The sequence below is a fragment of the Neoarius graeffei genome, chromosome 17 (assembly GCF_027579695.1).
Source record: "Neoarius graeffei isolate fNeoGra1 chromosome 17, fNeoGra1.pri, whole genome shotgun sequence".
Taxonomy (NCBI): domain Eukaryota; kingdom Metazoa; phylum Chordata; class Actinopteri; order Siluriformes; family Ariidae; genus Neoarius; species Neoarius graeffei.
Genome location: NC_083585.1, coordinates 9,684,522 through 9,698,158, shown reverse-complemented (window position 1 = coordinate 9,698,158; position 13,637 = coordinate 9,684,522). Strand labels below are relative to the sequence as shown.

The window sequence follows — 13,637 nt, the reverse complement described above, 5'->3', positions numbered from 1 at the left end:
AAAAACGTATCTGCGCCCCTGTCTACATGAAGAGTTGGAACAATTTGCTGAGTTTCTTTTTCCATGTCAGATGGAAGTCTGTTAATATTAGGTGTATTAATATCGACGCTCCCTTTAGAAGAATTACACAACTCTTTGTGCTTCTGTTTGTGAGCCAGATATAGTGGCTGATGTCAACAAACTACTGATCTACTCATCTGCTCTACAAGTCCATACTCGTTCACCAAGAACGGGGGATAACAGAATACAGATAAATCGGACATTTAGACATAAAATACATATTTGTTCTCCGATACAGTTTTGTGATTGTATTATAAGAAGCGTTCCTCCATTTTACATTTCCATCGGTCATGAAACAAGGCAGATTTGATCCCTTGATAAATATATAGTTTGGTTGAAAAAAAAAACAATTTCATATTTTGTCTGTATACTGATTAAGACTTGATCTTTCCAGGGGAATAATCTACAGTTATTCCACGAAATCGAGTCGTACATGAGCTGATCGCCGGCGAGGCGCGTAGCACCGAGATCGAGTGGAAAAACTGTTTTATTCAATCCACATTCACTGGATTTTGAGAAACAGAGCATTTTTATTTTTATGCAAATTCGATTTAAAAAAAACTTTATACAAAACGTCCAACAAAATCATTTCCGCTTAGAATGTAAAACTGGCGAAATGACAGGAGCAATTTGTGAAAAACGCAATAATAATTCTTGAAAAATTCATTTAAAAAAAATACGTTCTTACCGTCAAATACTTTTATTCCATATTTTGTTGCTTCTTAAAAATTGTGGAGTTTTTATTTCATTCTCGGTTGGTTTAGCAACACGCTCTGCCATTTTGTTTTTCTCTACTGATGGTATATGAGCTGATTTTTTTTTTTTTTTTTAAATGGCTCATAACTCAGAAAATTTGACTCCTTTTCAATAAATACTTCGTTACCAAAACAATACTACTATATAAAATATAAATACCAGCCTTTGAAAGCTCGGACATGTTTAAATGTGGAGATGCAGAGGGACAAAAATGCTCCCGAGCACAAACCATTGTTTTTCCCCCAGTTTTCAACAATACAGAATGTGGTACACTGTGTTCCAGCTCGTGTTCCAGAAGGCAGGGCGCCAGCGATTATCGTGGGCAATTTTTTGTGCATCACTGCAGACAAAAGAATCCATCATGCAAAATTAGCCACACTGGGCAACTAGACAAGGAAGATTACTTTTGGAAAATAAAGTAAGCAAATCTGAAACTTATTAGTTAACCAGTTGAATGCAATGCTTCATAAGGTCACGTCCACGCACGTTTTTGCTCCGGGTGATCAGCACGTGCCGCAAGGATGTTTTGGAACCGTTTGCCAGCGTGAGTTTCGAGATTTTAAACTCTCACAGGCAAAATGAACAAGACGATATCAGACGAAACCAGTGAGAAAACAAACAGGACGTAAGAGAAGAACACTGGCAACGTCGGTGATCTTTAAACCACACGGTCTTCATCCGAGTTGATCTGGAACATAAAACACTTGAAGACTGGAATATGTTCGGTTACGTCTCATCACCTGCAGCCATTACTGATGTGAATTATTTGATTAGGTTGTTTTAAGAGACAATTAACACAGTAGCGTAGTACAGTATTAACGTCGTTCTGCTCCTCGGAGTGAAGATGTGCACGTTTATAGACCATTCAGGGTGAAAAGGAAAAAAACGGAGAGGAAGCAGTCAGGGTAGTGAGAGCAGAAAAACGCAGACTTTCCCCAACATGGTGTTAATCTTAACAGTCTTCTCTCCTTCCCTGGGGGAAAAAACAAAAACAAAACACCCCTCCTTCTGTCCAGATGGTTATCAGAGAATCTTATGTTTCTGGAATCTTATCAGCAGCAGCAGGACATGCAGCTTACATCAGGCACAGCATGCCCTGGGAAAAAAAAAAAACAAAACGAAACACCCCCCACCCACACACGCCCCATTTCTTATTCTGTATGCCGTTTGCCAGACAGTAAGCATGCCAGATGTTATGTTAGTGGAATTCGGTTGACACTGACGCGTCTTATGATGAATAACTCAAATCCACTCGGGTACTGCCAAGGTTTCAACTCCGAACATGAACTCGTGGAACCCTGTAAAAGTCAAAGCGGCCATTTTGAAGCACTTGAATCCACTCGAGCAAGAAAACAGCGTTATCATAACCTACTATTCAATCATGTGGAGTTTATTCGTGTCACCTGGTTACTGATAATCTTGTACGTTCTACAGTCTCAGTAGAAATGATGAGATGTGTAACAGCTTAATAATGAGATACAGTTTTAAAAAATAATGGTATACTATGTTGAAAGATGTGCTGTTTGCATCCTGGACACAACACAGAGCCTGAAGCTGCTGCAGCCTCGTGCGGTGAGCAAACACAGGCCTGAACACACACACACACACACACACACACACACACACACACAGAGTGTAAAGCGAGTATGAGGGGGGGGGATTACTTGGGGCCAGGACTGAGGAGGCTATTGTTATGTCCTGAGAAAGTGTGTGTGGAGTAGCGCTGCTCAAGGACCATCAACTCCACAGAACAGCAGGAAGCCACCAGCAGGCCAGTTGAGACAGAAGAGCCCCGCCGTGCCGTGTGAGAACGAGCCCAGAGGGTCTGGACGATCCTTTTCTCAACATGCGAACCAACGGCGTGTGAATAGGGTTAAGAGTTTTTGGCTTTATGCTCACTCAATTAACCACCCACAGAGGGGTTTTTTTATGGAAAACAAGATGTTCTGCTCTGGTTCAGGAGAAACACTGAAACTAAAGCAGTTATACTTAAAAACGGTAAGCTGCAGAAACGGTAACCAACAACAAACCCACACTGCTCAGATCATCACATGCAACCAGGAATGCATGACGGTAGTGCCTTCCGTTTGGAGAAGAATCAGGGGGGAACGTAACGATATATTGTGTGGCGATAAACTGCGATACAAATTTATGATTTGAATCAGTGAAATATAAAATAAACCATGATTAGGCTATGATCTCATCATGCTGCGTAATCTCTTCGTGTACAATAGCGGGAACGCACATGACTTCACCGTAGATGGAAGTAACACAGCGCTAAAGTCATGAAAACACGAAAAACAGATCGAAGATAGGAAAGAGCTGCTGTGTGATTGACAGCACAAATACATTTCGGTGATTCCATACACCGTGTCACAAGACAAAAGTGATAACCAAGTAGCTCGGGGAACAAAACATTGAAATTTTGGGTTCATGGTCAGGAAACTCCCCAGATCTTAATCCCAGCGAGAACCTGTGGTCAATCCTCAAAAAGCGGGTGGACAAACAAAAGCCCAAAAATTGTGATAAAAGTCTCACAACTTTTGGCCACGACTGTAGATCCACTTCTTGTTTCTAGTCACATCTCTCTCTCTCTCTCTCTCTCTCTCTCTCTCTCCCTCTCTCTCTCTCTCTCTCTCTCACACGTTTTTATCACATTTTGGGAAAAACATGTCATGGATATATTGCATTTTGGAAAAAAAAAAATTTTAAATAAAATTTTAAAAATTAAAATCTAGATCTGCAGTTTTAATGTTATTACTTTACATTCAGGACTGTAAATACAATTATTACGATCTGCCTTCACCGCAATCCCCTCCCCTCCCCCACTTCATCCTGTATTTTATTTGTAGTGTTTTTATTGCTGTCGTTTTCTCGGCGTGCCACCAAAGTTTCGTTGTATAACTACAATGACGTAATCTTATCGATCTCTCATTATGACCTCATCGTGTCTTATTAAAGGAGAACTGAAGTCATTTTTAAACTTGCTTTATTTCTTAATTAACGTGTTACTCAATTACGTTTTCGGTTTTATTAACCTTATACCGCGATTCGTATTGGCGTATTATATTACACTTATCGGCCTTTTCGGTTTTTAGCCATGTTGAATGTGGTTCGTTTGGTCCGTGGCAGGCGTCGCTTATCCGCGCGATCTTCACGAGACTTGTGCGAGACTTCAAACGTGAAGTGTCGGCGCCGCCATTTTGAAAACTGTTTACACAGCGGCCAGATCGCCGTATCATTCCAATTTAGACTAATTTCGAGATTTGCCAGCTTCATCGGTGATGGAGATTATTCCATACCACTTCGAACCAACGTGGAGTAGAGAAGAGTTGGAAAGACGATAGGATAAGGACGAGTCCGTCGCGCTGGTATTTACATCATTACTGTCGCACCATTAAAACGTGCCAGATCAGACGGCTGGGTGTTTTTTCAAAATAATAAATACATGCATGTGTTTTTGTGATAGATCCATACTATACTGGGCGAATTTCCCACATAATCCTCACTAAAGTTTCGGATAGCGCTACAAAATGGAGTTCACACTACGGTATATAGTGCCCTATACAGTGAGTAGGGAGCAATTTTGGACACGGGAAAACTTCTGGCTTGATTACATCAGCATTCGAAAGAGGGCGCGCGCGTCTTTTGACGATGTTGGCGGATGTCGGTCACTTTGATTTCCGCTGTACGTTTTACTTCCGTCCTACGATGTCTCGCACAGGTCTCGACGCATCTCGTTTACGGCCGTTGCTTTGACATATGGACTGATATATTACAGAGCATATTTCAAACACTCAGAACTCGCTATAGCAGCGACAAAACAGCGATCAAACGTGCATTCCGATATTTAATAAAATGAGATAAACAGAATTTTGATAATAAGCCTTGAAGGCTTCAAACACAACATGGTGGTTTTCATGCTGCCAGTGTTTTGGTAAAGAAAATGATTTTTTCCTCAAGTTTAGTACCATGAATTTATTGTGTTTTAGGGTGTATTCAGACCAGGATAGTTCGATAGTTCACTTGCTTTGGTCCGAACCAAATGTTTTTTTTATCTTTTCAATTTGGTGCGATTCGCTTTCACACTGTACATTTTAGTAAGCGGACCAAAACCTGTCAACAAAGCCACGCGCCCTGAGGCCGTTCAGCTATTGGTCAGAGACGACACGCGCACAAAGCGTTAAGTTCAAAAGTAGTCATGGAGGCTTTCCGTGCTGTTATTCTTTTTAATGTCATCAAAGCTATATGTTTTTCCAGTTTTCACAATTGTGCGATTACTATGCTGTTGTACAAGTAATTTATCAACGACGACGGCAAAGGGCAAGGCGGCTACGGAGGATAGCGCTGATGAGCACACATCGTGTTGTGACAGTTCTGGCTCTTCATGCAATAGATGAATTTCTGTTTTGCGTCGCTAGTACCGCCACTTTTTGAAAGAATGTCCCTGATTTTAATGTAGGTCTGACGGAGTTTCTTCACTTTTAGCCGACATTGTTCTGGGGAGCGCGTGAACCCCTTCTCCTTCATTTTCTCACTGAATACAGCAAACACGTCGGCATTTTTGTGTGTTCTCTCCAAAAGCTCAGATATGTGGACATCTGCCCATATATCCACAAGGGTACGCGTTTCTTCCTCGGCCCACGTTTGCCCCCTACTCATTTTTTGTACTCGCCTACCACTGGTGACTGAACGACCCTTGACAACCGAAACAGTGTTTGCACTTTGCGGTGGAGTGTCAAGACTCTGTTTCCCATAATGCTCGACAAACGACGGAAGCTCCCGAGGTACAAAAAAGCAAAACTGTCGGATTAGGTCCGGTCTGCTTTCACACCTCCAAAAGGTCCGCACCAGGGTTCCTTTGGTCCGGACCGAGTCCGACCTTGCAGCTCGGTCTCGGTCCGCTTGTTTGGTCCGGACCAGAGTTCGGTGGTTTGTATTCAGACCAACCCAAAAGGTCCGGACCAAGGGAAATTTGGTTCGTTTGGTCCGGACCAAACAATGTAGGTGTGAATACGCCCTCAGATCCAAACTCTTCATTTATGGTATCAAGCAAAAATATTACAATACCACGGTACTTGAACACCCCAGGACAGTGCAGTGTTCGGTAACACTTTCAGTTTGGGTCGGTGAAAATGACTGAACAGAGAAACAGAGGGAAAGTACATTCTGAACAATCTTTTACAACCGTTATTAAAATACCGTAGAAACTAGTAATGTATCCGAAAAGTGGATTGTGATGTAATTTAACACGATATTGATATTATAACATGATAAATGTGATATTTTTCAGCACTTTGCTACAGATCAAATAACTCGCACTTTACTGGGGGGAAAAATATAGCTGACCTGCTGCTCAAAATGCTGCTTTGTTTCTAACGTATTAAATTAAACCGTTGGATATATATGTTACAGAGGAATTTTCCGAGATTAAAACAGAAGATAAATTTCTTGTGGGTGGAGACAAAAAAATAAAAAACCACAAGTATGGCAGATCCAGTAATCTAATCTGGGAGGAGCAGCTGCAGAGGATGGGGTTCCACATGTAAAATTAATGCGGGACGAATAAAGCAGTCGCAGAAAATTATAACTAAATGTGTAAAATTAGACGTCGTGACATTTTGTCAGAGGTAAAGAAAGGGAGAAAAAAAGAGAGCATGTGATTAGAGGAAGTGTGAGGCGGCTTTTCCCTTCCCTCCTTTGTGTCTCTGATGAAGGGCTTGAGAGACGCAGTCAAATGAGAACGGAGACGAGAGACAAAACCCGTGTCTTTGCTTTCACCCCCGTTTCACCCTCGCATTAAATCTCGGTCGTCTTCACACTTCAGCAGCTGTTCTCACTGCCCCTGACTTTCCCCTGCAGACTGTTCAACTTTAATGCCATTTAACGTTTCAAACTGCCGAGGCCTTCAGAAAGCTGCTCAGACTGAAGGGAAGCGAAAACCGACCGTCCCTCATCACTACAGAAAAAGAAAAAACAACAAAATAATCTGTCTGGTCAGAAACGGTGAAAAAAAAAATGCTCAAGAATAACATCTTCTCTACTTTGCTGTACCTCTGTGTCTCATCATCTGTCTCCAGCTCCGTATTCACACAACGCCAACTCAAACCACAACGCCCTGTGCCCAAAACCCAAAACTCCACCACCAAGTTTAAACCTCAAACCCAGTGTTCTGACTGAAAGGAGGCTCACGAACCATGAGCTGCAGGTTTCACTCACCATCCCACCAGGGGGCCCGGGGTCTCGGAAAACCCTTCAGAATAAAACACAGCTCCAGAGCACGGAAACGAGGCATCACACACACACAAGCCATATTTTATCCAAGGATCCCAACCGTGAATGTGAGAGAATGTTCATTTAAAGGGTGAATGCTGCATTCCTGCTGTATAATTGGATTGCTGAGTTAGACCAAAGTCAGAGAACGCAGCCTCAGAAAACTTTCCCCCCCTCAGCGTCTTTATGGACGCACACAAAGATTGAGACATGAGATTGCCTCAGCCTGCCTCCTCTGATCTTAATTTCCCATGGGCACCTTGAGAACTTCAAGCTATGAGGCAATGGCATCTCAGCAACAACAACAACAACTGTTTCAGGACAAGCAGATCGCCAGTCAAGGCCAAAACCGCTCCTGAGGATCGCTGCGGAAAGTCGACGCTGGGCAGGAAGAGAGAAGGAAAAGAACACCAGCTGTGTAAGCCTGGAAAGCAAAACCACACGGCTGAAATTCCCCGATTACATCACAGCCGGAGGAAACCTACGGGGGGGAGGAGAACACGACAGTTCCACCAGAGACCAGGGGGTCATCAGGCGGCAGACCGCGGCCTGGACGTGGACCCAGGAGACCATCGAAACTGGACCTGGAGTACGACAGCAGTCCAGATTAACAGATGAAAAAAATACATATTTAAAAAAAATGTTCTGCGGGGGCGTCGTGGCTCAGGTGGATAAGGCGCCATACCATAAATCTGGGGACCCGGGTTCGATTCCGACCCGAGGTCATTTCCCGATCCCTCCCCATCTCTCTCTCCCACTCATTTCCTGTCTCTACACTGTCCTATCCAATAAAGGTGAAAAAAGCCCAAAAAATATCTTTAAAAAAAAAAAATGTTCTGCATCATACGAATAGTTAAGTTCATATGAAACTTTCAAGACTGGTCTAAAAACATTGTTCAAAAAGTAATGGGATTAATTCTGAACGTCTTTCTTACGATTTGAACACTAATCTTCATTTTGGTTAATTTGTTTTCATAATTTTTAATAAACACTAATATACAGATGCTTTTATTGTTCATTTATTATTTGTTCATATTTTTATTGATAGAGCATTGAGACTCTGAAATAATAATAATAATAATATTATGAATGAATTAATTTATTTCGAACATGTATAAAAAAATTTAACTATTTGTACGTATAAAAGAAAGACAACGAGAAAGTGACAAAAAAAAAGAATAAATAAAATAACATAAAGAGCCAAGACATTACAAACACTGCACGTTGTTTGAAAAAGGAGTGGGAAGAAGTACAATACTTTTTTTTAATTTCCCACCCCTTTTTAACTACCCCGAAATCCAAACTACATTAATACACCTATAAAAATATATACCATATACACTTCATGAATATCTATATAAATATATAATTACAAAAATAAATTTATACTACATACCATATCCATATACACACACTTCATAAATATCTATATAAATATATAATTACAAAAACAAATATCTACTACATACCTATCCCTGTAAATATGAATATATAAACTATCCCCGTAAATAAGTATATACCATATATACCATATACTAAGTTAGTTCTAATATAACAAATCAACCCTATTCTATTTATCCCTCGTCATCCTCCGTTAACACACTTCCTCTTCTATATACTTGTTTAAAAATATTTTTTGTACCTTTTTTTTTAAACAGATTTATATTTGCACTTTGTTTTATTTCTGTCTCCATTATTACCCATACAGCGTGACCTGTTACAATTTTTTTCTCCGACTATATAATTTTTGAACGACTAACACTTTCACATCAGAGATGAATGTCCGTGTGCGGAAAAGTGACATTTGTTTTCCGCAACACGTGCAGTTTTTCCCAACATGTCACCCATGAGAGGAACACATTCAGCCTATCAGGGCGCAAGTTGCGGAAACGTCGTCACGCTGCTGCAGGCTTGGTCGAGTCCCGCGTTCATTTTCCGTCTCAAAACCCAGCGCTGTTTGACGAGAGCAACAAAAACAATAAAGATAACGACTTTAAAAACTGGGGCAAAAACAGAAGAGGAGCTTGGCAATGAAAACGGGGTGGGGTTTTTTTTTTTGGTGTGTGTGTGTGTGTGTGTGTGTGTATATATACACAGTCTGTGACCTACTTTGTGATGTGGCGAAGCTTGATATCAGTCTGAGAACCTCCTGAACCGAGCAGTGAAACTCCCTGCATTCTCCCCTACATCAGGAGAGGATGTACCCAAATCACCCCCCCACACACACCCTGCCCCGCCCCTTTTTTTGTCATAGAATAATGCTGCGTTCATGTGCTATGGGAAGATGATGTTTTCCAGTTGGGAAGTGGTATTTACCAGTGTGTTGTGTTCACATGCTTTTGTTGTTGTTGACAAATTAAAGATGGTGGACCAGATTCAGAATCAGGCCTGTTATTTGGCTAAAACAATTATAGATTGCCTTGTTCATCAGCTGCAGCAGGAATATGAGTTATCAAAAGTCAAAAAATGCTGAATATTTCCTGATCATGACAAGTAGAGATTTTCTTAACACATTGAATGCCACGCAGTTTTTGGAAATTTGGCTGTAGCCACAATGAGAGTAGCCAGTATCTAGATCATTGTTGGCGTTCTTTGGACAGCCACAGAATATTTTGTATTAGGCTATAATATACATATTATAATAATATAATATACATAACATGACTCGTTTAAAAGGTGAGAGTCAGCTTTCCGTAGGTGAAAACCACTTCTTTCTTGGTTCATAAGCTAGTCTTGTACCGCTCGCCGCCATGTTGAAAAGGTTAAAGTTCATCTCATCTCGGCAACTCGTGTATCAAAATTTTCTACGAGTTGCCCAGTGGAAAATACCACAAGAGGGAGCGTTCATGTGTGCTTTCCATGTCGGCGTTTGGTATTTACCATAATTCCCATAGCACATGAATGCGCCAAAAGCACCAGCATCACCACCACCACTTGCCGACTGCATGGTCATGTGATTCTGTGGAATGCAAGGCAAGGCAAGTTTATTTCTATAGCGCATTTCATACACAGTGGCAGTTCAGTGTGCTTTACAGAGGTAAAGGCAAAACAGTAAACAATAGAAAACAAAATTACATAAAATAAATGGGGAAGAAGAGAGAAAAAAAATAAGAATTAAACAATAGTAGAAATAAAGTAATAAAATGAAGTAAAAGTTCAGTAAAAAACAGCAGAATAAAACAGAATAAAAGTTAAGTAAAGTTTAAAGTTAGCAGAAAGCATCTGAGAACAGCTTGGTCTTCAATCTAGATTTGAAGCTGCCAACAGCAGGAGCGTTCTTCATGTCCTCACATCAAAGCTCACATAACCGTGTCACATCTCGTCTCATCTCATTATCTCTAGCCGCTTTATCCTGTTCTACAGGGTCGCAGGCGAGCTGGAGCCTATCCCAGCTGACTACGGGCGAGAGGCGGGGTACACCCTGGACAAGTCGCCAGGTCATCACAGGGCTGACACATAGACACAGACAACCATTCACACTCACATTCACACCTACGCTCAATTTAGAGTCACCAGTTAACCTAACCTGCATGTCTTTGGACTGTGGGGGAAACTGGAGCACCCGGAGGAAACCCACGCGGACACGCGGAGAACATGCAAACTCCACACAGAAAGACCCTCGCCGGCCACGGGGCTCGAACCCGGACCTTCTTGCTGTGAGGCGACAGCCACCGTGCCACATATAGATATGAAAATTAATGCTGTGTAAATTCATCAACAACTTTTGTGCACATTCACACTGTTTATTCAGAAGCAGCAGCCTTTATTTGAAATTCCTCTTTTTCCTCACATTTAACCCATCTGAAGCAGTGAGCACACACACACACCTGAGGCCACCCCATGTTAACCTAACCTGCATGCCTTTGGACTGTGGGGGAAACCGGAGCACCCGAAGGAAACCCACGCGGACACGGGGAGAACATGCAAACTCCACACAGAAAGGCCCTCGTCAGCCGCTGGGCTCGAACCCAGACCTTCTTGCTGTGAGGTGACGGCGCTAACCACTACACCACCGTGCCGCCCTTCACATCACGCCTTAATACGTGTAAAGTGAAAACAGCATAACAGTGTTTTAATCGCTAACCACTGTATTAATAATAATAATAATAATAATAATAATAATATATGTTTGTTGCAGGAAGTTATATTTTCGCCTCCATTTATGTGTTTGTTGATTTGTTCCCAACGTAACTCAAAGTAGTGAATGGATTTTGAAGAAGTTTGGTGGACAGCTTTAGTATTATCTGAGGTTCAAGTGACCTGATGTTGAGAATATGTGGATTGGCGGCGGTATAAGCAGTGACCTTCTAGTCCAACCTGTCTTACTGGGTGATTAGTCGGAGTTCACTTGTGATTATGTGTAGCATCTATAAGACACACTCGATCCCAGGGAGCATTAAAAAAAAGCTTTATTTTTTTAATTCAATGACATGAAGGTATAGAGCAGACCTGGGCATTTTCCGGCCGGCGGGCCGCATCCGGCCCTTTGGTTCATTCTGACCGGCCCGCGTAAGGTTAATTAGAAATTACAAAATAAACGTATTTTCTAATTTTACCTCATGCATGGACTGAATGTGCATTGCTTTTATTTTGAAGTTGTGTTCAACAAAAACGCAATGCACGCGACATGAAATCCCACGAAACCTAATCCCGCAATAACTACTTCCGTAATTTGTCCAGACCAACCACAAACTTGTACGTCATCCTTCAAACGGTCCAGCCAATCACATAGTGTGACGTCACCAGCAGGCGCCGGAGCCCGAGCCGATCTGTAGATCTGATTCCTACACCGAATGGACTGATGATCATCTGTCAGCTGTGCTTCACATCTCCACCTCAGACATTCACCCTGACTCTGATGCACTCGTTAAAGACCAACAGAGACGAGATTTCTCTCACTGAACAAATAAAAAACACCAAATGAGGTGATTAGACTACAAATGTGGGCATCATTATTATAATATACTAAGTAACTTTAAAAACGCACAATGGAATTCAACATGATATCACTTTAGATCCATGCATATATTTGAAATTTATGATATTGTATGTAATGCACACACATCTTGAAACATCGATAAAGGACATTTATTGTCAAACTCAAGAATTAATTCACAATAAAAAAATTCAAAGTGACAGTTGGTCCATGTTCACGAAATTACAGGTTCAGTATCGTGTATGACCTCCGTTTGCTTGCAACAAGGCGTTCACTCTTCGTGGCATAGACCTTAGGAATCTGTCACGGAGGTGAGCTAGCCTGATGTGCTGATCCTGAACTGGCGTCGTGACTCGAGGCTGACCAGGGCGTGGACGATCCCTGGTGCTCCCTGTCTGTCTGTAACGCTGACTCAAACGGGAAATGGTCGAACGGTGAACACCGAAGTGCCGGGCGACCTCTGTCTGTGTACTTCCGGCACGCAACATCCCGATGGCCTGTTCACATTGATTTTGGCTTAGGCGTGGCATCTTCAATAATGACAATTTTCCCATCATTTCCCCCGGGTATTTATAGGCAAGATTGTGTGTGTACAGTGTATGCAAAATTTGTTTGAAAATTAAAGCCTGTCCATGTCATTGACTACCCGAGTCATATTGTACGTTATTGAGTACAACTCCCTTAAATTCTGATTTGAGCACAGATTTGGAACTTATTCGGGCGGAACGAAGTTATTTTTCCATTGTGATGTATTTCTTTTCTTCTTGAGATAAACTCAGCACGAATTCAGCAAGTTTTATCAATGTGCGTTTTTAAAGTTACTTAGTGTATGATGCATCTTGCTTGATATTTGGAGTAGAAAGACAATATTGTGATGTCTTTATTGAGCAATTCCAGCGTTATGGACGTGACACTTGAACTCAAAATGGCAACAAATGACCCAGTGCATGTTTTATTGTCTCCCAGTATTTAAACAGGTGTTGCATATTTTAAGGCTGTACCATACTGGAGAAGTGATAGAACAAGAACAATTCCCATAGTACATCTAGGGCATGCCAGAAAACGCCAATAAAAGATGCGTTATGGATGTGACAGAAAAAGTATCACTTTTCTTGGGTGACTGTACATTTTTATCAAACTCTGTGAAATTGTAAACCTAATGTCGAAATGGAGATATCCATTTGATAGAGGGGTCCAAGGTGAATATTAAAAAATCTTTGTTTAAAATATTTTGTATTTCATGCAGAGTTCCGGAAGGAAAAGTCAGCGTTATGGATGTGACGCGTCTGAAATAGACATGGCGTATGTTTAGAAAAATCAGCAATTTAACCACCATAACCCTTTGAAAAACTCTCTAAATATCAGCTAAAACTATCAAAGTTCTTAAATAATATTTAGGATGACTGTTGTTTTGCTGTTTTGTGGATTTTAGCATACATTTCTGTGGCTTGTGGCAATAATATAGAATTGTACATGATCAAAGTTGGTTTTAGCTTGGGTTTTACATTATAAGAAAGAAAGACTGACAGTGACATATTAGGTTGGTTACAAATTGGTTCAACTTATTCACATCTGTAAAATACAGGCCTAGGTGAGATCTCTGGGAGTGGTT

The 13,637-nt window shown here is 41.3% G+C and overlaps 1 protein-coding gene across 2 annotated transcripts in view; it reads right to left on the bottom strand.

Moving 5' to 3' along the window:
• nxn (nucleoredoxin) overlaps window positions 1-13,637 on the bottom strand; it is a 202,645-nt gene that overhangs the window by 131,206 nt on the left and 57,802 nt on the right. Inside the window, exon 1 of one of the 2 annotated variants that reach the window (XM_060943685.1) lies at window positions 7,036-7,106. The exons of the other annotated variant lie outside the window; for it this stretch is intronic. Within the exon in view, the coding sequence (XP_060799668.1) occupies window positions 7,036-7,038 (3 nt within the window). The 5' untranslated portion in view covers window positions 7,039-7,106. Of the gene's footprint in view, window positions 1-7,035; window positions 7,107-13,637 lie in introns of those variants that run through there. 2 annotated transcript variants of the gene reach the window in all.